Source organism: Equus quagga, chromosome 15 (genome assembly GCF_021613505.1).
Source record: "Equus quagga isolate Etosha38 chromosome 15, UCLA_HA_Equagga_1.0, whole genome shotgun sequence".
In the NCBI taxonomy this organism is placed as follows: domain Eukaryota; kingdom Metazoa; phylum Chordata; class Mammalia; order Perissodactyla; family Equidae; genus Equus; species Equus quagga.
Window position 1 is genome coordinate 89,896,859 of NC_060281.1, and position 26,489 is coordinate 89,923,347.

General features: G+C 53.0%; 1 protein-coding gene across 2 annotated transcripts in view; it reads right to left on the reverse strand.

Annotated features, from left to right (window-relative positions):
* Positions 1–2,925: 2,925 nt before the first annotated feature.
* The window catches only part of PI4KA (phosphatidylinositol 4-kinase alpha), a 146,488-nt gene continuing 122,924 nt past the window's right edge, over positions 2,926–26,489 (reverse strand). The window contains exons 33-55 of one of the 2 annotated variants that reach the window (XM_046639275.1): positions 25,354–25,512; positions 24,901–25,052; positions 23,399–23,506; positions 22,646–22,773; positions 21,422–21,541; positions 21,184–21,263; positions 20,890–21,083; positions 19,824–19,914; positions 19,277–19,444; positions 18,479–18,532; positions 13,999–14,119; positions 11,832–11,961; positions 10,786–10,856; positions 9,212–9,284; positions 9,058–9,128; positions 8,068–8,177; positions 7,533–7,637; positions 7,308–7,433; positions 6,799–6,919; positions 6,165–6,324; positions 5,302–5,391; positions 4,663–4,746; positions 2,926–3,385 (exon numbers count right to left, since the gene is read on the reverse strand). In XM_046639275.1, the coding sequence (XP_046495231.1) occupies positions 3,334–3,385; positions 4,663–4,746; positions 5,302–5,391; positions 6,165–6,324; positions 6,799–6,919; positions 7,308–7,433; positions 7,533–7,637; positions 8,068–8,177; positions 9,058–9,128; positions 9,212–9,284; positions 10,786–10,856; positions 11,832–11,961; positions 13,999–14,119; positions 18,479–18,532; positions 19,277–19,444; positions 19,824–19,914; positions 20,890–21,083; positions 21,184–21,263; positions 21,422–21,541; positions 22,646–22,773; positions 23,399–23,506; positions 24,901–25,052; positions 25,354–25,512 (2,568 nt within the window). In that variant the 3' untranslated portion in view covers positions 2,926–3,333. Of the gene's footprint in view, positions 3,386–4,662; positions 4,747–5,301; positions 5,392–6,164; positions 6,325–6,798; positions 6,920–7,307; positions 7,434–7,532; positions 7,638–8,067; positions 8,178–9,057; positions 9,129–9,211; positions 9,285–10,785; positions 10,857–10,878; positions 11,617–11,831; positions 11,962–13,998; positions 14,120–18,478; positions 18,533–19,276; positions 19,445–19,823; positions 19,915–20,889; positions 21,084–21,183; positions 21,264–21,421; positions 21,542–22,645; positions 22,774–23,398; positions 23,507–24,900; positions 25,053–25,353; positions 25,513–26,489 lie in introns of those variants that run through there. The other variant, XM_046639276.1, reaches the window with a different exon arrangement.

Genomic DNA, 26,489 nt, shown 5'->3' on the forward strand with positions numbered 1-26,489 from the left:
ACGCCATGCTGTGGTAGGCATCCCACATATAAAGTAGAGGAAGATGGGCACGGATGTTAGCTCAGGGCCAGTCTTCCGCAGCAAAAAGAGGAGGACTGGTGGCAGATGTTAGCTCAGGGCTCATCTTCCTCAAAAAAAAAAAAAAATCTTTGTGTGTTCTTGAGGTCATCAAGGCATTCTATTCTCTCCTAAAAGCCTTTAAAGTTTACCTTTAACATACAGCCCTACAATCCACCTGGAATTGATTTTGAGGTCTGATATGAGGTAGGCAGTCAAGATTAAATTTTTTTCTTATACCAATATCCAGTTGACGCAACACCGTTATTGAAAAGACCATCTTTCCTCTGCTGTCCTGCAGGGTGGCTGTATGTATGGGAGTATGTCCCTGCTGTCCATCTCTGCCATTGTTTATTCAATTTCCTTGCACGGGGTAAACCACATTGTCTTAACTACTGTAGCTTAAGGGTAAGTCTTTTTTTTTCTTTAAAGATTTTGTTTTTTCCTTTTTCTCCCAAAGCCCCCTGGTACATAGTTGTGTATTTTTAGTTGTGGGTCCTTCTAGTTGTTGCGTGTGGGATGCCGCCTCAGCATGGCTTGATGAGCGGTGCCATGTCCGCGCCCAGGATTTGAACTGGTGAAACCCTGGGCTGCCGAAGCGGAGTGCGTGAACTTAACCACTGGGCCACGGGGCCGGTCCCATAAGGGTAAGTCTTGCTACCTAGGTTTGTTGGTCTTCAAGCTCGAAATAGCTACGTTTTGACCTCTGCATTCCCATATAAATTTTAGACTTACCAATTTCCACTAAAAAGCTTTCTGAGATTTGTTTTTTGAGGAAGATGAGCCCTGAGCTATCATCTGCCGCCAATCCTCCTCTTTTTGCTGAGGAAGACTGGCCCTGAGCTAACATCCGTGCCCATCTTCCTATACTTTATATGTGGGACACCTGCCACAGCATGGCTTGCCAAGTGGTGCCATGTCCGCACCCGGGATCCGAACCCGCGAACCCCGGGCCACCAAAGTGGAATGTGTGCACTTAACCGCTGCGCCACCTGGCCGGCCCCTTTCTGAGATTTTGATTGGCATTTTCAGTGAAACTACAGATCAGTATGAGAACAAATATCTGAATAATGCTCAGCCTTCCGATTCATGAATGTATTACTGTATTTGCTTAAATCTTCTCTCAACATTTGCAGTTTTTAATATTTCTTACAAATCTTTCATTAGCTGTATTTCTTGGTATCTGGTGTTTTGGGATGCAATTGTAAATGGTATGGTTTTAATTTCGTTTTTTTGTTGTTGTGAGACATGTACAGATACACACACACACACACAATTGACTTTTTTGTATATTGACCTGTATCCTGTAACCTTGACTATAGATCTTTTTATTGCCTGACTGGACTGGCTGGGGCCTCCAGTACTGAATGCTGAACAGAAGTGGTGACAGCAGACACGTGTCCCTCCCTGTTTATTTAGGAGGCACAGCTTTCAGTATGCCACCTTTAAGCATGATGGGTTTTCCACAGATACATCGAGGAAGTTCCTGGTCTTTTGGGCAGAGCTTTGTTTCTAGTATCCCCTGAGTGTAGGCCATGCTCCGCTAACCACTTCCTCAAAGGCATCAGGCTCTTGAGTTTGTCTTTTGTCTACCTTGTCACTGAAACAGGAACTTGATTGTTCTTAGGATTTTTTCTTTGTTTCTTTTTTTTGAGGAAGATCAGCCCTGGGCTAACATCTGCTGCCAGTCCTCCTCTTTTTGCTGAGGAAGACTGGCCCTGCACTAACATCCGTGCCCATCTTTCTCTACTGTATATGTGGGATGCCTACCACAGCATGGCCTGCCAAGCAGTGCCATGTCCACACCCGGGATCCGAACCAGCAAACCCCGGGCCGCCGAAGCAGAATGTGCGCACTTAACCACTGCGCCACCGGGCCGGCCCCTAATCTCTGCCTTTTAACGGAGTGGCTAGTCCACTGATGTTTAAAGTAATTTCTGATGTAGCTGGACTGGAGTCTCCACTGCAGTGGGATATCTTTGCTCCACCTGTGAGTTCTTGTCTTCTTCCTTTCCTGCCTTCTTTTGGATTAATTTAATACTTTTATATGTTCCTTTTAATTTACATATCGGCTTATTTCTATTTTTATTTATACTGGTCAGGACTGAACTGTGCTTCCTGAGCTGAGTATTTGTGTTTTTCATCAACTCTTGAATCCCAGTAGAAGTTGATTAGAGCTTCTCATTCAACTTTCCTTTTCTTTATACTTCATTTTTGGTAATTTCATTGTTCTTTCATTGATTGGTTTTCTCTTTACCTATATCTTATCTGTTGTTTAACCAATTGTTTGGTTTTTAATTTCAGTGACTTATTTCTGGATGTTCTATGTTGTCTTTTTTTTTGGTTTTGAATCTTTTCTTCTTATCTGCTTAGAATAATTGGAGGGTCATAGTGAGTGGGAACAGATGGCGGCTGGGGGCTAGTTGCACAAAAATTTTGGAGTCCTGAAGCAGAGCACTGAAAATGAACAAGAAAGAAACAGGAAAAGGCTGGAGCAGAAGCATGACACTGAGCGACGCCCGTGCTGAGGAGAACCGTGGGCGAGATGCCGCGTGGCCTCCACAGGCGCCCGTTGAGCCGGCCCTGCAGCAGGAGAGTAGTTGGGGGTACAGCTTATCTTCATCTGCGCTGTGGTGAGCCATCTTTGCGGCGCTCACAGCTGGGTGCCTGGGCCCTGAGCCCCTTGGCACATGTGCTGCCTGACCTCCCTGACGCGGACAGCCAGTCCCAGCAGGGAGGGTCCCTGGGGGCCTGACCCCATTTTGTTCCGGGACTCTGGAGACGGAATGCTGCCCGGCTCCCTTTCCAGCACAGCTGGAAATCACCCCTCAGCTGAACGTGCACTAAAGACTCAACACTAAACCTGATATTCAAGTTGTAACACAGTACTTTTGGGGGTTTTTATTTTGTTCACATTGGTTAAGTTGAATATAGTTTTCTTTTTTTATGCACAAGAAAATACTTCATGTACCTATGAAATAAAACAGGGAATGTGTCCAGTGCAAATACAGTATTCACACCCGTGCAGCAGACAGTGTCATCAGATGATTGTCATTACAGCCTCACATGGCACGCGGGGGCCACACCTAAGGAAGGAGCAGACTGCAGGCTCTGCAGGGGGCACTTCTTTTGTCCTATAAAAATAACTCCACTGGATGAACTGACAGGGCAGCGGCAGCACCCCCTTGTGGCCACACATGGTGGCCGGCGGGGTGGGGAAGTGCTCAGAGGGCTCCATGATTGCAGGACGGCTGGGGGCGGTGCTCCGCCTCCATCCTCAGTAGGGGATGTCGTTCTGATAGTACTGGATCATGTCGTAGGTGCGGCTCCTGGCAGGCAGAGAGCAAAGGGAGGCTGTGAGGAGCCCGTGCCGGCGTGGGGCCCCTCACCCCTCCAAGCCCTCCACGTCCGCTCCACCCGGAGAGCAATACTTAGGAGCTGGCCCTACTCCCCTCCCTGAAGGTGCAGATGCCCCATGGCAGGCCCCTCTCCTGGGCCGCTCCTTCCCCCACCCAGTGGCCACCATCGTGGAGCTCCATTATGCCCCCATCTCCTGCTCTGCTTCCTGAGTCCCCTATAGGCTCTATGAGCCTCAAATGTGGGCTCAAGTGGATGGCCCTTCCTTAGCCAAATGCCTGCCCTCAGTCCTGGGACCCACGCCCGACCTGGAAGGCTGTCATAGGAGCTGCCCCTATGCCAGGCACCACTCTAGCACCTCAGCCTGGCATGTGACCCCCGATCATGCTCGGCTGTCCTGAAGGGTCTGTGCACACTGCCTCCTGTCACGCTGCCCAGCACATGCCCGTCTTATTTCACCAACAAAACAGAAGAGACCTTCCTCGTCCTGCCTTCCGACCCTTCTCGCTGACTCAGAGATATGTTGTGCACGCCTGCCCTGAGCTGCCTCCCGTCCTCTGTGGTCCTCTTGTGCCACACGGCCCAGCCCACATGTGCCCTGGCCTTGACCTGCTCTTGGTGGGCCCCCAGGGGCAGTTCTTGGTCTTCCTCTCAGGCTCCAGCAGTCTCTGCACCTCCCAGGGGCCTTGACGCCTACACGGGTGGCTCCCTCACCCACCTGCTGGAATCACATCCACCTAGTTGTTTAGCCCAAAAGCCTCAATGCCATCCCTGACCATCACAGCTGCTGGGAGCCCATCAGCAAAGCCTGGGGCTCTAACTTCAGAATCGGAACTCACCTCTTCTCACAGCTCCACCACCCATCACAGCAACAGCCGACAGGCCTGTCCCTACCCTGCCCCTCCTGTCACTGCCTAGGCAGCAGCCTGAGGAAGGCTCCTTCCCCAGCCCTGCTGAGCCATGCCCGCTGCCCTGGAGGGCCCCATGTGCTGGTGGCTCCCTCGACTTCACGGGCTTGGCCCAGGTGGGCATGGCTTCCAGCCTTCAGGCCTCTGCGAGGTGTTCTCCTTAGCATGACCCTAGCCCCTCTAAACCAGCACCCTGTAGTTCTGCAAGAGCTTTCTTCCAGGTGTGCGGGACCAAGAGTCTCCTGGAACCGCAGTATCCTCGTCACCTGGCCCAGCTGAGCCCCACGCAGGTGCCCAGAAGACACCGGGGCATGGCAGTGATGCAGGAAGGGGTGACTCACCTGTTGCTGAGGAAGCAGCTCTGAATGACCTTCATGATGAAATTCGCAGCCTCTCGCTCAGTCATGTTGGGGCTGAACCTGTGCCTGGGGAAGAGAGCGAGTCAGGGCTGCCGCTGCCGGGCGCTCCCTCCAAGCTGCCCTCCCTGCGGGATTTGGTCCTGCCGGCAGACAGTACTTAGCATTTGGGGGAATTTGTTCCACTGAGGGTCAGGCCTTGGGAATGTTCCCTCCTGGGGACAGGGTTGTGAGGGCCAGGCCTCTGTGGGGACACTGTGCCCGGCTGGCCTAGAGGGCTCCGTCCCCTTCCCTAGTGCCTCCTGAGTGGAGTGGCTTCAGAGATGGGCGAGGTCTAGCACGGGGGCTAAGCTGCTGTGGCCCCTGGGGCTCAAGGCCCGGAGGCAGGGCTGGTACTGCATCCCTGAGAAATGAAGGGGCCGGGGATGTCCTTGGCCATGCCAGAAGCTGGGGCATCTTACAAACATGGTCTGGTGACAGCGTTGTCCTAGAAACCCCATCTGCTCTGGGGTTCCAAGGAGTGTACTCAGCCTTGATGACGATCAGTTACCGGCATCAAGAGGCTCCCATCTCAGGGACAGCGGCCTCTCAAATGGCCTGCGTGTCTGCCCAGGACCTACTTACTTCAAGAGCTTGATTGTCTGACCGCGGAAGCAAGGCAGGCCTGTGTCCAACATGAGAGTGACCAGAGAGACGACCGCATCCATGTAGGGCCTGGGGAGAGGCGGGGAAGGGAGGTGGACGGGTGAGTGGGGTGACCCTGCCCGCAGTCCTGCAGTCTGGCTGCTGCCTGACAGCTGCTCATGGCGTGTCTCATGCACTGGCTCCCCCCACCTCGCCACCACCTTTCATGTCTCCCAAGGGCAGCGCCTGCAGTGCCCAGGCTGCTCACACGCCTGTGAATGGGTGGAGCCATCCTGCCTCGGTCCCCCACCCAAGGCCTCCACCCATGGCTTCTGCGTGCGGCTGAGGAAGTGCAGGGGCACAGCTCAAAGACACTCTTTTCTTGCACCAAGCGGGCACGATGCAGGCTCCAACAGACTCTGAGGTGGAGTCCAGGTGTCACCACACATTGCCGTGTGGCTTTGGCTACATGACACTCTGAAACCAGGACAGTGAGTCTCCAGCATGCAGCCTGGGGTGGCAGGTGCTTAGGCTTGGCTGAAAGGGGGAGTGGGATGCTCGGAAAGGCGAGCCCAAGGTGTTGGCAAGTGAAGCCAAGCCCAGGAGACTACAGTGTGGCTGGACTCCAATGCCCAGAGCAAGGAGAAGTTGCTGGCACAGGTGGGCAGAGAGAGGCAACAGGAAGGCAAGGCCCAGGTACACCTGGCCCACCAGGCGGCCTCTAGCACCTCCCTTGCTCTGTCTGAACCTCAGTCCCTCCACTCACAAAGAGGTCTGAGAAGGCCTCCTGGGACCTTTGAGGGGCTGCCCACCCTCCTCCCCATTGTCCTGGTGCCCACACCCGCCCCCTCCCCAGGGCTTACCGCACAGCCAGGTAGCCACGGACACACATCTCCATGAACCACTTGAAGGGCGTGGCCTCCATCTTGCCCCCCATGATCATCACCATCTCATCAGTCAGTTTGATGTCGGGTTCCCAGCCAAGGTTGCCACCTGGTGAGCTTTCAAACATGAAGCCAAAGTCTGCAAAATCCCAAGAAGCCAGTTGTGACGGGAACAGATGCCAGGGTAGAGATGTGGGCATGCTTCAGCCAGGACTCAGAGCCACTAGCTCCCCATACCCCAGGAACCGACCACAGGCTATATTTTCTTGGGAGTGGCAGAGAAGCAGCAGCCAGAAGGAGGAGAGAGGAAGAAGAGGTGGGGAGCCAAGCTGGAGCAGAGATGAGCCCAGTTCCACTTGGCTCCGGTTTCTAACCCCAGACCTCCCCGTGCTCAACAGCCCTGGCTGCTCTCCTCGCCCCCAGTGCCCTCTGTGGCAGGACAGCCTGGCAGCCAACAGCTCAGGCCTCACGGCTGGACTCAAACCCTGACCCTGACCCTTCCTGGCTGGCGGGCTCTAGCATGCCGGCTCTTCTGTGGGGTGGGGCTCGCTATCCTGCCCTGGGCTCCAGGGGTTAAAAAAAGAGGAGGAGGGTGGCGCTGGGCCTGGCTGACCGATGTGGATGATGTGGCCCTTCTTGTCCAGCATGATGTTGCCATTGTGCCTGTCCTTGATCTGCAGCAGGAACAGCAGGAGGCTGTAGGCGGCCATGCTTCGGATAAAGTTGTAGCGCGCCTATGTGGAGAGAACCAGGCACTCACGATGGCCCCCAAGGATTGCGCCTCCAGGGCCTGCAGGCACTCTCCTGGCTCTGTGCCTAGGACCCCGGGGCCCAAATCAGCAAGGCAGACCTTGGTAGCAGGAGTGACAAGTGGCTGCATCTAGGGGTGCAGGGGTAGCAGCCCCTTCCTCCCACACCCATGAATTAGCTTTCTCCTGGGGAGTCCATCTAGAGGCTCCTTTGAATCCCAAGAAAGGTTACAGGTGCCCTGGTTTTACCCCAAGTGTACAAGGACTCAGAAAAGCAGGGGAAGGGGGGAAGCAGGGTGCTGGCCCACCAGCGGTGCTGGGGGTGGGATGGAGCGCATACCACCCCAGGTGTGGGAGCCGCCCTGCTGGTCACCTGCTGGAAAGCCAGGGTAGACTCGTCCCCATACTGGCGTGTGAAGTAGTCATACATGCCGAAGTCCGTCTGGCGGCCCAGCTGGTCCCGGGAGGTGCAGTCGGGGATGCACTCGATCACCCCGCACTAGGGAGGAAGGGCCGAGTGCCGAGGCCTGCAGGTGGGACTGCTCTTGGCCTGAGGCATCAAGGGGCAGCCGCCTGGGCTCCTGCACAGGGAACTTACCCCGGGGGCAGTGGCCACCACCCGGTAGGGGAAGACAAAGAGGTCCAGGCCGACTAGCTGGAAAATGTTTTTAAAGAGGTCGATGATCTGGAGGGCCAGCATGTCCTGGGAACCAAGGAGATGTGGGGTGGTCAGGCGGCCTCCTCGTGTGCTCTGGCAGCCCTGCCCAGTGACGAGGGAGGAAGGCCCGGAGGAGTCTGGAATGCCTGGCCTCGGTGCCCACCAGGCTGGGCTCAGGCTCCTGGGACCACTAGGTGCTGGGTTGAAGACAAGGCCATGCTGCCTGGTGGGTGGTGCGAGTAAGGGGCACCCACCCCCCACGGCAGTTCCCTGTAGGCGGCCAAAGGGCGTCCACCAGTAGGGGAGCCGCTGGAGAGGCCTCTGGGTTTGCCAGAAAGCCCTGATTTACTCTGTGGCATCTGAACCAAACAGGGGAAGCAAAGATTCATGATTCTGTGTGTGAGGTTCAACCCTGAAGCATACCCAGAGCCTCAGAGAGAAAGAGGCCTGCCTCTGGCAGCCTGGCCCCCACTACCTGTCGGCAGTCATCTCCCACTTTGAAGATGGCCGCCTGCCAGGAGATCTTCTGGCCATCGGCCTCCTGCCCGCCATGCTCGTCCTCGGAGTCTGAGCAGCACCGCAGACCTGCATGTGGGGGATGGAGAGGCTGCCTGTTAGCCCAGGGGCGGTGAGAGGCCCTCTGAGGGTGCTGGGGGTGAGTGAGCTGGGGGGCAGGGGAGTGTCTGCCCCCTGGGCTGCCTGGGAGGACTCAGGGGCCAGAGTGTGGGTAAGGCCATGGAAGGCATGTCTCCACACTGGCTGGGGCCACACCTCCTGTACTGGGTTGACTAGTGTCCCCCCCAAATTCATGCCCACCCAAAATCACAGAATGTGACTTTATTTGGAAATAGGGTCTTTGCATATGTAATTAAGTTAATGAAGCCACACTGGATTAGGGTGGGCCCTAATCCAATGACTGGTGCCCTTATCAGAGGAAGGAAATCTGGACGGGGGCACACAGGGAGAAGGCCATGTGGGGACAGTGGCACAGGTTGGAGTGATGCAGCTACAAGCCAAGGGATGCTGAGGACTGCGGCAGCCACCAGAAGCCAGGAGAAATACGCGGAGCAGATTCTCCCCTAGAGCCCTTCGCGGAGAGCAAGGCCCTGCCAACGCACTTCTGCCTCCAGAACCGAGAGAGAAGCAACTTCTGTCGTCGAACACCCCAGGCTGTGGTTGTCTGCACGGCAGCCCAAGCAGACTCGTACACCCCCCGAAAACCCAGCCACTCCGTCTCAAGAAGACACCTCATGGACCCTCTGGCTGACCTGGGGACCAACCTCCAGGGGTCTCTGTCACTGCACATGAGCTCTGTGCTATCCCCAATGAGGAGTCACACTGAGAGGAGATGGACAGCCGCCATCTTTCATGGGGAGCTGGTAATAAACTAAACGGGCCAAAAGAAACTGGCACTAACAAGGCGAAACACTTAGATCCCAAATGACATCATAAATTCTTCACTCACCTTCTTTTTCAAGTTCACTAACTCCACATCGTTTCACCTTAAATTTAGCCAGATATGGAGCTTTTGCAGCACTGAAAAACAACAAAAAGAAAGTGGCACAAGTGATACAGTAAATGAAGCTGAGGCAGGGAGCTGGCGACGGGGCACCTCTCACCTCTGCATGGGTGTCCCGGACTTGTAGTCGATGTCCAGTACGATGGCCTCGGGGTTGCTGGGCAGGTAGCAGCCTGCGCAGGGACAGAGGGGCGGTCACAGGGAGCCCGGGTGTGATGATGCCGAGGACACAACCTGTCCTCAGCACAGATTCTCCTTGCAGAATCCACCCTGCAGATGGGCAGCGCTTGGCAGCCTCTAGGTCTCATCCTTGGCACTCATGATTTCGGATTCTGTGGCCATTAAGGGTCCATCCTCCCTGATTCTGTGATCTTTCCTTGGATCCTTCCTGATACCTAAGCGGGGAGCCACCACCTCCCAGGAGACACTTCTCCAAGAGGACGCGCTGAGCCCTCAGCTTTATAGACCCAGCACGCTGCTCCTGGGCCCCACTGGACACCCAGAGCTGGGCCTGTGCTCACGGGACACACACAGGAGCTTCCTGCCCTGCCTCTGCTCACCCAGAACAGTTCTTGGACTCATCCCACGGTCTGTAGCTCCCCTTTCTCAGCACACGCGTCAAACAGGAGAACAAAAGAAAGCCCATTCCTGGTCAAGGAACTGGCAGCTCCCCTGGGGCAGTGTGCTCTCTGAGCCCCCAGGAAGTGGGAGAGCTTCCTACCAGGGGGTGGGCTTTGAGAAGGGCCCCTGAAACAGGAAGGGCAGGGTCTCCTGGGGAGCAAAGTGAGGCCTCGCTGCGGGGTGCAGATGGACTTTCCTACCAAGAGAAGGAGGGGCGCGGCAGGAGGCCCACATGGTCTCCTCCCCTCCCCCTGCTCCACTCCCCAGCTCCAGCCTCTCTCTCACAGATGCAATCTCCACTCCTCTGCCTTAGAGCCCCAGCTCCCCGGTGCCTCAGGACAAGACCCAGCAGCATGGTCTTGCTGAGGAGTCCCTGAGTGGATGTCAAGCTTCTCTGGGAAGCTGAGTCATCGTTTGCACTGGGCAGGGAGCCCGACACAAGTCAAGGAAAGGTCTGAACTGAGGCCCCAAGCCGGCAACCTTGGCCAAGGTCAGCTAGGGTGAATGCCTGCACAGGCCAGCCAGGGTTTTGAAAAATGAGTTTGCACCAATGGTTAAAAATGGCAAGCTGTGCAGTGAAGTCTGGATTCCCACCTTGACTTGAAAAAGCACAGATCTGACCACACCGGGCTTGAATTTCCATGCGACAACAGCTGGCGGGCACCATGAAGCAGCTTCCCACCTCAGGGCAGGTACCCTTGTCTGATGGGGCCCAGCACACCTGTGACGCCCCCCATCCCACCCTACATCCATTGCCTATGTTGCTGCTATTATACTGGAGTTCAGGAACCATCTAGACTAACAGCTGCCGATGACAGCATCTCGGCCTTTAGAAAAATAGGCAGCAAGGAAGATAAAGAGTGCTCATTGAGAAGAAGCTCTCAGCTCACTGAGGACAGATTCTGGAGAGGGGCACTGGGCAACCCAGGGCCCAGGTGCACGTGGGGCCAACCAGGCTGCCCGTCTCCCTGCAGCACCAGAGAGGCAGCAGCCCCCACTCCCCGCCCACAGGAAGAAGCCCTTCTCACTAGCCCTCTGAGGCCCCCTGCTCACCAGGCTGTACTTTCACTTCAGATAGAGCCGACAGACAAGCCTTCTTTCTCTCGTCGCCTTTCGGGTAGGGCCTGAGAAACAAGACAGAAACGCTCTGCTTTGTCTCCCGTAGGAAGTGGCCTCTAGGACTCTGGCATAGCCCAGGGCCCCGTCCAGTCTGACTGCCCTCTCCATTCCACTCTTTCTAGTTCTAGCTACTCCTGAAGGGCTGCCAGACCCACTTCCTCCAGGAGACCACTCACAGTGATCCCTGCCCTGCGTGTGCATGTTGCTGTCAGAGAAGCAGGCAGAGTTGGCTGTGGGGTCAGACAACCAGACTCAAATGCCGGCTCTGATGTCTACTTGCAGCATGACCTCAGGCAGGCCCCTCAGACTTCCTGCCCCAGTAAGGATGAGGAGGAGAGGGGCAAAGTGGAATCACGTGCCTGTCACATGACAGATGCCCAGGAAATGCCACCTCCCCACCCCTTTATCTTTGCAGGCTAGAAGCTGCCCCATTACCACTATACTCAGTACCTGACCTGGGAAAGGGCCTCAGGAGACATGGGCTGAGCCACACGGTGACCAAGGTGAGAGAAGCCTGAGCACTGTGGTCTCCCCGTGCTCCCCACGCTGGAGCCTCCCCCAGGCACTCAGCCAGCGTTGGTGACTCCAGGGCCCTGTCCTGCACAAGTGGGCAGTGCCACAGACGTCCAAGGATGGCATCAGGTTCGTGTGAATGGAGGACCCAGGAGGTGAATCAGTGAAATGACGATGGGAGCTGCAAAGGAGTCTGGTTTTCCTAATATGGCTAGGATCCTTCAGAACTTGGAGAGAGCAGAGTAGCCTCAACTGCGGGACAATATCCGGAAGGAAACTAAGATATGGGTTCTGAAATCGGGCTGACCATGCATTTTGCTATCCTTTCAAGAGACTTGAATTGCCAGAGCAGAGATTCCAGCCCTGGCTGTCCACTAGAGCCAGCAGGGGTGAGGCCTGGGCACTGGCATCTTTAAAGCTCCCCAGGCAATTCCCACGAGCCAAGACTGCAAGGAGATGGCACTTACTTGATGATGGCTGACACATTGGTGATCTTGTTAAAGAAATCAAACTCCCGCTGGTAGAAGTCCTTGGCTGGGCCTGACAAGGAGCCTGTGATCTCCTCCACTAACTGCTCCAGGAGGTCACCGATGTCAGCTGACACAGAAACCAAGAGTGAGCCTTCAGCCACAGAAAGGCCCTGGAGGAAACCCCGCCCACATTTGCCAGAGGCATATCCCAGGTACTCCTGGCACCCAGACCAGCCGTCCTGAGAGTGGTCTGCAGGTGCTCTGGGACCCTCTCATCAGATCCCACCGTCAAAACCACAGCAAGAAGCTGTTTGCCCTCCTTACAGTGTTGATGTGAGCCTGTGTACAAGTGGTGGGGCCCAGGGTGCCAGTGGTCATTGGATCCTCACGGCTCTGCTCTCGTGGTGAGAACAAAAGCCAGGGTCACTTAAGAACGGCCTTGGTGAAGTGATAAACAATGACTAATTTTACTAAACTCTACCCCGAATACGTCTTTTGCATATCCTGTGTGACGAAATGGGAAGTGCACGAGGCCCCTCTGCCGCTGCCCCTGAAGCACATCGTGGGCCCGAGGAGAGCACCTTGCATTCGTTTGACTTGTGAGCTGAACTAACCTCTGTTTTCAGGGAACATCATTTTTAGTTGAAAGAATGACAGACAAAATATGTTCTTCCGACTTAGGTATAGGATGGATATATATATATTTTTTTTGTACAGGTGTTGTAATAATTTTTTTTTATTGGGTTATTGATAGGTTACAATCTTGTGAAATTTCAATTGTACATTAATGTTTGTCAGTCATGTTGTAGGTGCACCACTTCACTCTTTGTGCCCACCCCCCACCCCACCTTTCCCCTGGTATCCACTAAACTGTTCTTGGTCCATAGTTTTAAATTCCTCATATGAGTGGAGTCATACACAGATTATCTTTCTCTCGCTGGCTTATTTCACTTAACATAATTCTCTCAAGGTCCAGGTATAGGATGGATATTTTCATAAAAATGAACAAAATGGATCTGCCATTTAAGGAAAACAACTACAAAATTTTGGAAAACTTGCATCTGCTACTGTGAGCTTGACAGTTTCCCAACACTTACAAATGCTTCTGTTATACGAGCTTGGGGGGCATTAACCCACGTGATTTTTAAATACTGTATAATGAAACGTGTCAACATTTGGGAGATTGGCTTAGCTCACCGATCGACGTTGTGTAAATGACCACTGCTGGACGCTGAAGTGGGGATGAGTGCAGGGTGGGCCAATGGGCTTTAATGAAAGGAGCATGAGAAGTTCACTGACCTGGTTGCAGATTCCACCTTGCAATTAACCTTTAAGAAACTACCACTTGTCGAGTTTGGTGCAGCGTCAACGGAGAACACCCACAGTGACTGCTAAATGCCCCTCCCTTTTCCAACTACATGTCTGTGTAAGGCTGATCTCCCGACTTTACTTCAATCAAACAATATATTCCCACAGACTAAATGTGGAAGCAGAATAAGAATCCAGCTGTCTTTTACTATATTAAAGACATTATGACATTACTGAAGACAAATTAATGTCTCCTACAGACACTAAAGCGATCTGCAACACTGTAAAGCGATGCCACTCTTCTCGCTCGTTTTTGAGGGTTTTTTCTAAGAGTTATTTTTCATAAAAATACGTTATTTATGTTAACATGTAATGGTTTATATCTTTTAAATGTCTCGGTTTTCATTTCTAATGTTGGTTAACATTTACGGTTAAAGCCCACATAAACCAAAGCCCATTGGGGGGTCTCAACAGTTAAAGACGTGAAGGGTCCAGAGACGACAGTCTGAGAAGCACTGCCCTGGGTGGCCACCTCACCCCCACAGGGGCTCGCTGCTCAAGCACAGGGGTGACTGTTGGGAGCAGCAGCTCTGCCGGAGCAGGAGGGTCTCACCCGTGCTCGGGAGCAGCAGGGGCCATGGGGGCAGGCAGGGCATCTGGAAGGGGGTTAGCAAAGGCTTTGTGGAGGAGGGGTTCTTCGCCCATGGGGTGTTAAAGGTGAGGTGTTCCTGCCAAAGGATGGGAAGTAGAGGCAGCAAGGGTCATGGAGGGCCCTGGGGGCCAAGGAAGGCTCTGGGCGGCCCCCAAGGTGTGAAAGATGGGGGTAAGACGTGGGGGAAGATGACAGAGTACTCACGGTCTTTCTGGTGCCCCTCTTCATCTAGGTAGATGTTAGTTTTCATGTTCCAGATAAACTGATGTGCCAGAAGCTGGGATTTGGACGCTGCCCATAGAATATACTCCCGCACGTAGCCCATCTGTAGGAGAGCAAGGCTGCCGTCAGCCAGGCTTGGAGTCCCTCTCCACCCAGAGAGACTCTTTCTAACCCAGAGCAGGAGCTGACTCCCAGCACTTGCAGACCCAGCAAGAAGTGAGGACGAGTGGTTTCTGGCTGTGTGAGCAAGCTCTCCTGGGTCTGTAGTAAGTCTGCCCGGGGCCAGGCCAAGTTCTGCCTTGCTGGCCACTGCACAGGGCCCCAGGTGGTAGGGTCTGCAATACAAGCACGAATCAGCTTTTGTCTCCTTTGTTCCTTGCCCTGGATTCTAAGAACCACAACTCTCTCACCAATTTCTGCTGTTGTCAAGTATGAGGAGCGAGGAGGCTGGGTACTAAAACTTATCTATAAGCTTGTTGTTTAGAATGATGTTCCACAGTGATGGGCAGGTTCCAGAAAACTCTATCTCATGCATAGATACTTCCCTCATGAGTTGACACACCGTGGCCACCATCTTAAGGACCTCTCTTCCTTCTAATTTTCTGCTACTCCTAATTCCAGTTTTAATTAGCATGTCCTAGGTTAAAAAGGTGGCTGGCTGGAAGACTCCTGGGGGAGTGGCGTCTCCCTCCCCGTGGTGGTTTGTGGCCCCTCATCTGGTGAAGTATTCCTTGGACAGACGTCCTCAACTTGGGTGGGCGGGCTCACCAAACAGGTCAAACTTCAAATAACTCATTGCCATGGTTTTCCCAATTTTAACCCAGCAAATAGATCTAAAGACAAACTATGAATATTCAACTTATAGTGTGTTTAAATATAAGTTGCCGGAGCTTCCAGGTTGGTGAACACATGGAGGTGGTGGGAGAGCGGCGTTCGTGGAGAGCATGGAAGCTCCAAGCCACATGCTTTCTCCTACGCATCCTTCCCATCTGGCTGTTCCTGAGTTACGTCCTTTTATAATAAACCAGTGATCTAGTCCATTCTGCGAAGACCATGGAAGGAGCCTCAATGCAGTAACAATCCAACTACACTAGGGAAACGGAAGTGGAGGCAGCACAGTATGAACAAGGAGGAGCTGTCTCCAATCACTCAGGACCACGGAGGCGTCAGGCTTTAGAAAAGATTTTAGCATGTTATTCTCATGTGTTTCTTAATCCACTTAATATATCCTTGCTAGCCAATTTGGTTGAAAAGTATATGTTTGCTTCATAACTATGCAAACAGTGAGAGAGTTCCAAAGTCAAAAATTACTAAGCATGGTCGCTTCCATCCTGTTTGCTCCCTCTCTAGCCATTTTTATTAGTGTTGTAAAAAAAAAATAAGCAAAAAAATATATATATTTGTCTTCTCTCAAGCTTAGACTTTAAAAAAAAAATCCCTAAAAATGGAAAGCAAGAAAGAAACCAATGAAGCTAGCCGAGTCTTGAGCTGGTGTAACCACACAGAGAAGAATCATTTCAAGTGACTTTAAAATAAAGCAATCTGACTGTATGTCCCTAATGGAAAATATACCAAAAAAATGTGACCCAGTTTTCAGTAATCATATTTGGTAATATTGGTATTGTTATTTTTGAAACTATTATATATAGTAGGATAAAGCAAAAAGGTAATATGTTAATTGTTAGGAACCAATATTTTTAGTGTTAAAAGATTCAAACATAGGGGCTGGCCCAGTGGCATAGTGATTAAGTTCACGTGCTCCACTTTGGCGGCCTGGGGTTTGCTGGTTCGGACCCCAGGCACGGACATATACACCGCTTATCAGGCCATGCTGTGGTGGCGTTCCACATATAAAGAAGAGGAGGATTGACACAGATGTTAGCTCAGGGCCAATCTTCCTCAAAATACAAAAAACAACAACAAAAAAAAATTCAAACATAAAATCAAATAAAAAAAACAAAAACCCTCTATAATTCTACATTTGAATTGGAAATATCAGTATAATCTGATGACTTAGTTTTCTTTAAAAAAAAAGCTCTATCTATAGGAAAGGCCTAGAAATAATAGTCAGTTAACTCAATGGCAGTGAGCATTCTCAGCATTCAGATTACAGTGTCTCAATACCATTTCTCACTAAAATGAACCAGAGTTCCTTGGAAAATTGGTGATTCCAGGTCTGAGGCAGAAAAAGTATAAGAAGAGCCTGGAATATCTTGTCCTTCTGTTTCCAGGAGGTTATCAAAGAGAAAAGATCAAAGAATAGAGTATATAACAGGGGGTTCCCTGGGTCAGGAAGACGGGCCTCAAAAATAGTGGACTGGGACATGTCAGACATGTCAAAGTCCCTGAATTTATAATGATATTAGGGGAAAAAGGGGAAAACCCATTGGTCATCTTTGGATAATGCTAAGAAATTAACTCATTGGGGCCGGCCTGGTGTCACAGCGGTTAAGTGCACATGTTCCGCTTCGGCGGCGCGGGGTTCACTGGTTCGGATCCCGGGTGTAGACATGGAACCGCTTGGCACACCATGCCGTGGCAGGCGTCCCACATATAAAGTAGAGGAAGATGGGCACGGATGTTAGCTCAGGGCCAGGCTTCCTCAGTGAAAAGAGGAGGATTGGCAGCAGGTAGCTCAGAGCTAATCTTCCTCAAAAAAGAAAAAAAAAAAGAAATTAACTCATTATTTTGAAAACTAGGAAAAAAAGGAATAAAGACAAATAAAACAAACTGCAGCTCCCCCAAATCTATATGTGCTAGTGGGAGCCCCCCCCATGCCTCTCCATGCTAACTGGGGCCACTTGGGCCTGCGTGCTAAGTACAGAGCACCGAGCACACGGCCCGGGGAGCTAGAGTTCTCTGGTGGCCACCACTGTGCGCTCACGTGCAGATGGAAGCAGAGACACAAAGAGTAAAGGGAGAACAATGCTGGGAGGGCAGAGAAGGGGAAAGGGAACTGGTACCTGGAGAAAAGGGCATCATGGCAGTCACTAAGTGCTGGGACCAGTGTGAGGGCCCCTACTTGGCGAATATGGCTCTACATGGTACCAAAATCACCTGCTCAGAGTTGGAGGGCTTTTGGCAGCTACCTAGCTAGGACAAGACCTGGTCTTTTTTTTTTTTGGAGGAAGATTACCCGAGCTAACATCTACTGCCAATCCTCCTCTTTTTGCTGAAGAAGACTGGCCCTGAGCTAACAACCGTGCCCATCTTCCTCTACTTTATATGTGGGACGCCTACCACAGCATGGCTTGCCAAGCCGTGCCATGTCCGCACCCAGGATCCAAACCAGTGAACCCCGGGCCACCGAAGCGGAACGTGCAAACTTAACTGCTGTGCTACTGGGCCAGCCCCAAGACCCAGTCTTTCAAGAGAGGTGGGCTGTGGTTCTAGAAGCACTTTGGTCTACGGACCGAGATGGAGCATCTTGCCAATCTGCAGGGAAGAAGCCAGCCTCGGGACACCCTGCCACAGTGCTCACAGCCACTATGGAGACGGGATTGGCAGGAGGTAGCCCACAGTGGGGCCAGGCCATGAGGGCTCACCAGGACACAGGGTGGTCTGGCGTCCTGTGCAGTGGGGAAATGAGGCCAGCCCAGGGCAGCGGGGAAGAGGCAGATGCTGCTGCTGCACTCAGACACGGGTGCAGTAGGCGGTGCTGGGATGAGACACTGGCGGTATGGGCTCTGGGCTGTCACCCCTGTGGGTGTCTTCTGTGCCAGGTCCTGTGCAAGGCACCTTATGTACATGTATGCTGTTATGGGCTAAAAGGTGTCCCCTCCCCAGATTCGTATGTTGAAGTCCTACCCACCTCCCAGTGCCTCAGGGTGGGCCCTCATCCAATCTGAGTGGTGTCCTTATAAGAAAAGGAGGTTAGGACACAGACGCAGAAGAATGACCATGTGAGGACACGGGGAGAAGATGGCCCTCTACAAACCAAGCAGAGAGACCTCAGAAGAAACAACACCTGCCGACTCCCGGAGCTCAGACTTCCAGCCTCGAGAACCACGAGAGACTCAGTCTCTGCTGTTTGAGCCCCCCAGTCTGTGGTACCTGGCGATGGCAGCCTTCGCAAACCAACACATACGTGATCTCATCTAATCCTCCTCACCACTCCCCACCGCAAAGACCATGGAGCTGGATTTAGGGAGCAGGGGACCTGTCAAGACTCCCATCCAACGAGTGGGGAAGCCAGGCCAGGCTGCCTACCCTGAGGAAGTGGCCGGCAACACTTCAGAACCGCTCAGTCTGCACAGTGAGACTGGGCCTCAGGGTGAGGCGAGGGTGAGCAGGGCCTCTTGGCTGTGGGCACTGGTGACAACCATAGTGGGAGGGTGTGTGAAGAAGCTCGGGGACTGTAGTCACAGCTCCCAAGGCCCCCGTTCCTGTTGCCAAGGGCTCCCTCCCCACTGCCCAGCACAGCTCTCAGAGTGCTGGACAGCATGCATCGGCACAGCCTTACCTTGTCATACCTGAGGGCCTGCACGATCTGGGGGATGTAGAACAGGATGGCGTCCTGCAAAGGAGAAGAAGTGACCGTGACCTCTGGGAAGGGAGGGCAATTCCTTACCTCTAAGAAAGGTGAGAACATCTCAACAGGGATAGATGTCCCAGGGCCCCACCCCAACCTGGAATGGCCCTGCTGTCATTCAGCCCATGGGACACCGTCCTCAGTGGAGACCACAGAGGACTGAGAAGCAGGGAAAGCCCAGGGACAGCAAGGAAAATGGCCAAAGGCTTGAAACACATGATCAATGAGGAAAAGGGAAATGAACAAGGCTCCTAGGTCTACAAGGAGAGAGGGAAGGGCCCGGCCGTGCTCACTGCTGGGGGCCTGCTCAGGGACAAGGGCTGAGGTTATAGCAGACCCATGTGCTGGGGCCACAGTGAGTTAGTCTCCAGAACATTCTACTGAACCCCTGTCACTATGGCTATCACATGGGGCCCCTGGACTCCCCAACACCCTGAGGCTGGGTGACATGCCCACGTGGCCACAACTGGAACCAAACTCAACTGAACTTCCTTTTTTAACTCAAACACCTAATTAAAGTTAAAAACAAATATAACTAGTCAATCCATCTGCATTAGAGCTAAATCTATCTTCTATGACTTCTTGAACAGAAATGGGGAATGAAGACATGTTCTAAGATGGGCCAACAATTAATCAGGCCTACGTCTGGGTCTGCGATAAAGCCTATCTCTCCCCCTAAACACCTCTGGAGAGTCCCACCGAGACTAACTCAGGCAGGGCCCGGCTCACCGGGGGGAAGGACCGCAGGACTTTCACCCCGTACTGCGCCGTGAGAGGGTGCGGAGGGTACATGCTAGAGAAGTAGGAGAGGCCGGTGGGCGGGTCCGCAGGTGCCCAACACAGCACGTGGCTGAGCTCAGGTGCGTCGGCATCGATGGTGTGCCAGGTGACCAGGAACTGGGAAGGAAGCAGGGAGACGGTCTGGCTCAGGCAGTCCCTCGAGCCCCTCAGGAAATACCTGGCCCCATCATGTATCACAGGGATGGCCCCCAAAAGTAATGATTATAAAGCATTTATAACGACATGGGAAAATGCTTCTGACCCATTACATAAAATAGCATATTTTCAACTAGGGTGAAGTGCCTTCAATATTTTTCTAGTTTAAACATAATAAATGTTTCACAGGAGTGGAAAACAAAGGAAATTAAAAAATCATTATAATCATTATACTGCTGAGGTCCCCAGTTTTTGTCACACTTCTAGGTTTCCAGGCATTTCTGGAGGCAGTTCTGTTTTTGTGCAGTTTGAACCCAGGCCCCGGCATGTGCTACGCTACCTTGATAGCTTCAGGGATGTCACTAACAGCTCCTGGGTCCAACCGAACCAGACGGGTCACTTCGTTGCCAATGGCTTCTGTGTTCTTAAACCTATGGAGCACAGAGGGTGTGGGTGGGGTGGCCTCATGGGCAGACAGGGGCTCCACCTCCATGGAAGAGGGAAGCTGTAGGAGCCCTGAGCCAGAAGGATGCAGGGCAATGCCAAGTGACACCTAAACTCTATGTTACAGACATGTTGGTAACTGAACACGAAGATGCACAATAAACAGCATTATGACCGCTTATGACAAAATGCCGGAATTAGCCTGCACTCACCGTTCAAAGGATGCCTCCCTTTATAGTCCTTGTCTTCAGCGCACCCCCTTGCCCTGGCCTCCAAATCAACCCATTGATGCATGGCAGCCCACGGGCTGGAAGGCGCCTTAGCAGGTGGGAGGGCGGGTGCAAGTTTTTAGGTGCTACCACCCCAGGCCAACACAAGGTAGACTTTCCATAAACTTTGTGGGGCTGCGGTCCTGATCCAGAGGACTGAATCAAGACTAGAAGGAGGAAGCACTAAGTAGAGTTCACAGGGACTCCCACGGGGTGAATGCCATCCCTCTGCTGGGATTTAACATAGTGGCCTTGGAAGTCTCTCTCAGCTCCCACTGGTCTTAGGAGTTCTGTCTCTGTAAGAGCCACCAGGGGAGAGTTCACAGGACACTCGGCTGCTGGCCACCTCCTCCGAGTAGCCTACTGCTGAAAGCTGACATCTAAGAACAAACCCAAACCCTCCCCGGGTCCACTTCCCTGGAGTGACAGCCTCGTGTGCTTCCTTTCCTCTTCCAATAAGATGGGGGCTCTGATGTTATGTTTCCAGGGTGCTGGGGGCACCCCAGGCAGGAGTCTGTGCTGTGTAACCACTGCACAGAAGGACTGGGTGAACGGCAGGGGCAGAGGATCAGCCCACTAAGATTGCTTCCCTGACTGTCCTTGGTGGTGACATGTCACTCTCCTCTCCACCCAGGGGCCCTCACACTGGAACTCGGGCAAGGCCCTTGTCAAGCAGGTGTGACCTGGGCCTACCTGGCAGGCAGCTGCACGGCCAGGTAAGGAGAGATGCTCCAGGCAAGGTTCACGTTGTCCTTCCATTGCTTCTCACTCAGGCTGATGTACTTGGACCTCCAGTTGGCCACACTGTTCTCTCCAGCCTGGTCCAGCTCCAGTTCTGGGGCTGACAGCGGGTTGTACCACGTGATGAGACGCTCAATTTCGGTGGCCTAGAAAGATGAGACAGATGCCCATGTTCCTTCTGTGTGCGCCCACGTGCCGCTGTGCTCCCCTCCCCGGGTGCTGGGCGTGTGGCAGGCAGTGCCTTACCAGCAAGGACAGCAGCAGTGTCCTACGCTTCATGTAGTACTTGTGCAGCTGGGAGCCCCGGTTGGTTTTCTTAGACATGCCTGATGGGAAAAGAGAAGGCACAAGTGTGTTCCTTGGAGTTCACAGGCCCACCCTTGGTTTCTAGAACCCAGAGGAAGCTTTCAGTGCTCCATCTGCTGTCTGAGCTGCCAGGATGTGACTCGGACATGAGTGACCTGTCAGCACACCTTTAACTGACCTGACTTCTTGGAGATGGTCGACATGCCACTGGACAGGGGGTAGGTGTTGATCCAGCCTTGTGTGGCCTGTTGGCGAGAGCCAACTGCTATATCCAGATTGCTTCGCGTGTCTTGGTTATCTGTGGGCAAACACATTGCTGCTTCTAGAATGAGGATCCGGATTTTCACCAGGGATAAGGCAATCAGTAGAGGAGCAGGGAGGGGGAGACATGGCCATTGACAGCTTTGTGGAACAAACCCAGACATCTGAGAAGTTCTTCATTTAACCATTCTAGATGGAAAGCTTACTAAATTTATTATGTTCCTCCTCGCCTTTAAGACAGACTAAAACAAATAGGAGTATTCATCGTGACACATTACAGCAGTTATCTGATCTCCCAGAGCATCACTCTATCTTCTAAGATAGCAGTAACTTGAGGGTGTCGGGGGCAGATGATAAGAGTTGTGTGCCCTGTTCTAAGTGGAGCCAGGAAGGTGACTGAGAAAATCACTGCGCCTGATTTTTAATTTTTCTTGCCTTTTCCTGGCAGTCAGATTGTTGGCTGCGACCTGGCTGCAGAAACCCTGCTCTTCACCTCTAATCTGTGGTGTGTAATCATCTATGTGCTCAGAGAAACAAGAACATGGTTTCCTTGTGGAGGTCTGCTGCTTGCTTACACTTCAGGGCCTTTTCCTCTCCCCACCGTGCACCCATGGTAGCTCCTATTCATGCTCAGAGATTCAGCTCATATGTCACCTCTTCTAGAAAACTGTCCCTGGCTCCCCAACTCTGGTGGGCCAAGTGCCTGTCCGTGAAGGGTGCTGCCACAATCCCCTCATGTTGAAATTACCTGTCGACTTGATTGTCTCCTACCAGATGACACCTGACCCTGCCTTATTCATCTTGGTGCACTGCTGTAGCCCAGCATGGGCCTGTCAGATATGCAGTGGGTGCCTCAGAACCAAGCTGCTGCTGAGAGAAGTTATGCTGAGTGGAGTCTGCTTAGAGCCTCCTGCCTTAGCCATGCTCCTCAGCTGGGGCTGGGGCAGGAGCGGCAGCCAGGCGGGCTTTGGGCCTCTGCTGCCCAGGCAGCGTAACCAAGGCCAGGGCTCCGTGGGGTCCTAACTGCTCTTCTGACCTGGCTCCTTCAGGGCTGTCCACCATGCAGCACATCTGTCCTGCCCACCCCCACGCCTTGGCGCCACCACCCATGACCAGCTGCACTGCTGAGAACAACACTTACCTGGTGGAACTAGTTGGCTGGCAGTAAGGTACTTCTTATCTGAGAACATGGCGGTCCAAAATTTAATCATTATGCTTATGTCTTCCCGCAGCCTCTTTTCTCCTTGAGTAGGGAACTTTGGCGGACAACTTCAAACAACCAAAAGAGGACAAGATTTGAGGGCCTGGAGCCCGGCACTAGAAGCCAGACATATTATAAAGCAGTGAGAGATGACACGAGTGGTCTCTTAGGGACAAGAGGTCAGCCCAGAGCCAGACATCGGCAACAACTATTTCATTAGTTCGCAGGGGAAAGTGTGATTTTCAGAGCCCTCTCGTGCCCACCCTCACCACTATCCTCAGATCAAGGTCTACATCTCCTGGCTGAACGGTGTGCCTGTGGCAGACCGTGCAACTGCAGCTGTCTCCATACAACAACAAAACTACACTTGCAAAGCCCTAGGCAGCAAGTATTTGCAATTCTTTGTGCAATGGCCACTCATATTAAGTAGAAAGTTAAATGGATGCACTTAATCTTTTAACTGAGTGGAACTGAGGGAAAATGCACACATCTTGTAGGGAGGCCAGCCCTGAGTACACGCATGGACTGCGGATCTTCAAATCCAGGGGCACCAGGACTGCTGAACAAGGAGGGTGGCATGTAAACCAGGCAAACCGTTTCCTCCTGTGAGTGACTGCCCAGGGTCCGAGACAACGGGGGCAACGGTGGGGCTGGGCTGTCACTGACACTGCGTGCGGACAGCTGGGGGTGTACCTGAAGTAATCAAAAGCAGTTGAGTAGATCTTCTCGCGGAGCACGTTGCGGATGGTTGCGTTTGGAACCACGTCAGCATGCAGCAGGGACAGCCCCAGGGTCAGCAGTCTAGGAGAGCCCCAGGGGCGAGACAGAGCTGAGTCGGAGCTGCTCGCCTGAACCTCCGAGGGTCCCTCTCTCCCTAACACCTCACTACTCAGTCCTTCAGCTCAGGGCATGTCTCTGGTGACAGAGCTTGAGTGCGCCAGGGCTGTGGCATTAGCCAGGGGATTACCATTTACAGGTTTATCAACTCAAAATGCCTTAGGAAATGTTTTTTTCAACCTTCACTTTTGTTGGGGGAAAAAGGAACAATTTGTGTGTTAATCTGCCTTGGCCAGAAGCTTGGGTCTAACAAACGATCTGCAAACTGCTCCCTGAGGTACCGTCACCGATAGCTGCTACAGAAGTAGAACATTTAATTCAGATTTTAAAAAAAGGAATTTCCTAAGCACCTGGTTTCTGCGAGGTCAGGGCTCCTCAAAGGGCACCTATAGACAGTGTTGGCCTGTGACGAGTCAGGAACAGGAACTGAGAGGGGCACCTGCTCACTTCTGTGGCAATTTCACATTGTTCTGACAGTCCAGTAAGGATCCTTTTCTAGTAATTCATTCTCTCCAAATTTTATAAAAGTATAGGTACATGGTGGATTGGAAGCTAAGGACAAAGAGAACCAGCCCTTCCCCACAGTGGTTTGTGAAGCACAGCCCTAGGGAGTGCCCAGCAGCTGCAGGAATGTGGGTCTGGAGCTCAGGGGAGGGGTGGATCGAGCTGGCACTGACAGCAGGCAGCAGGAAGGGCGCAGGCAGGGCCTGACGGTGAGGGCCCTCTCCCTCCCTCCATTCCATCACCCAGGCACCTGGAGGCCCAGCTCCTCCTGCTGTATCCAGGGTGCCTCTGATCATAGCACCTGATGTGGGGCCTCTCACCAGGACACGTGTCCCCCAAAGGCAGGGGTACAGGGCGTCCCCTGGTGAGGCTGGTGTTTTACACAGGATTTGGCATACAGTCAGCATGATCAGAAGTTTTCTGCAAACCTCTCAGAGGGGTAAAGTGACCTGCCCAAACCCACTGCCAGCCACCCAGCCTGAGCTTGCCACACTTGAGCTCTGCCACACCACCTGCTGTTTTTCACTCACCACTATGTCACCAGAACTGTTACACAATTTTGCTGCCACCCAGCCCCCAATCGATTTAGAAGGTCTGCCCCAGGTCCATGAGTGAACCAGCTTCCTGGACACTCCCTATCACGTGGACAGCATGCTGCCCAGCTTCCCTGGCCCTGGAAGGGCACAGTGGGCCAGGTCATTAGCGTGCCGATGCCCTTCTGGGGAACCCTGCATGCACTGGGGGCTTGGTCAGTTTCTAGTGAATAAATGACCAACCATGGGAAACCTCCGTGGAGAGGGCCCACAGTGCCAGCAACTCAGACAGCACCCCCAGAGGAGGAGGAGAGCCCTCACTTGAAGCGGGGCCCGATGGCCGCCACGTGCCGGTTCATGCTCCCCTTGGCCCCACCGATGTTCAGCGACATGGAGCGCTGCAGCAGGCTGGAGAAGATCTCCACCTGGTCAGAGCTGCAGTACTTGGCGATCTCGAACCGCTGCACCAGGAACTAGGTGGGAAGGAGAACACATGTTGGTGCCTGGCCAGCCCACCCCAGCGCGGGCAGCTGAGGAGGGGCTCTGGGCCAACAGGAGGGCGGGCAGGGGTCTGTGGGCAAGCAGGGAGAGGCTGGTAGGGGCCTGGGGAGAAAGGTGGGAAAGCCACTCCCAACCGTCCCCCCAGATAAGGCAATCTTAAAACCCGGAGCCTCACGCTCACTCAGCCCCAGCCCCCAGGGGAGCCTTGGCCCCCACAGCTAGAATGGGCAGAACACAGCTGAGCCTGGGGCAGCAGTGGGGCCGGGCACATACATCAATCCAGATGTAGTGGGGGGTCACTTCAGGGGCACAAGGTTTGGGCTGACTCGCTTCTGACGCTGCCAGGGGGTCTGCTTCCTTTATCTCCGCAGAAAAAAGGCCGAACTTCTGCTCCACTGTCATCTGCCAGGCCCCTGACATCTCCCGCATAAACTGCAAGTACACAGTGACTGTTAGCTCCTCATAAAGCACAGAAAGATACTTACTGTTTTTGTTTTTTTCAAAGTGGATTCTTTTTATTTTTTTTTAAAGATTGGCACCTGAGCTAACAACTGTTGCCAATCTTTTTTTCTTCTTCTTCCCAGAGCCCCCCAGTACATATTTGTATATTCTAGTTGTAGATCCTTCTAGTTCTGCTGTGTGGGACGCCGCCTCAGCGTGGCCTGATGAGCGGTGCTAGGTCTGCACCAGGATCCGAACTGGCAAAACCACGGGCCACTGAAGTGAAGTGTGTGAACTTAACCACTCGGCCACGGGGCTGGCTCCTTTTTTAAAAAAAAATTATAAAAGGAATAGATGCTCAGTGAACAAAATTTAGGAAACTGAGGCAAGTATGAAGAAAAAAGTAAGGATCACCCATGACCCCAATTCCCAGCCTTTTTTTTTTTTTTTTTTTATCAAAAAGGCCATTCTTGAACTAACACCAGGCCATATTCTGTGTGCCTCACTCCATGGTGCTGGCACATCTGTGGCATGCCTGGTGCTTGGTGGGCCTTGGCTGAATCTTCCGGACAATCCTGGAACCCACCTATGGCACTGGAGGTGAGGTCGCCTGCTCGGGGCCTCTGAGCTGGAAAGTGCAGGACCGGATTTTGGCTCCAGAACCTAGTTCCTTTTCTCCACTCCACACGGACCCTGCACAACACCTTCATCTCACTAAGCAGGTCCGGGGAATACAGGAGCTGACTGGAGCCTGCAACCGCCATGGGTTGGTTCCACAGAGGAGCAGCCTCCCCTGTTGACCTGACAACACCAGGCAGCTCCTTCAAGGGCGGCATTCCTCCCCTGAGAGATGTGACAACTGAGGCTTGGTGCCTGGGGGAGACGCCCTGGCTCCCTGCCCAGGATCCATCCCCTCTTTCTTTCTTATGGTTTTATTCAGGGTGGCCACGTGGCCAGTCACAAGTACC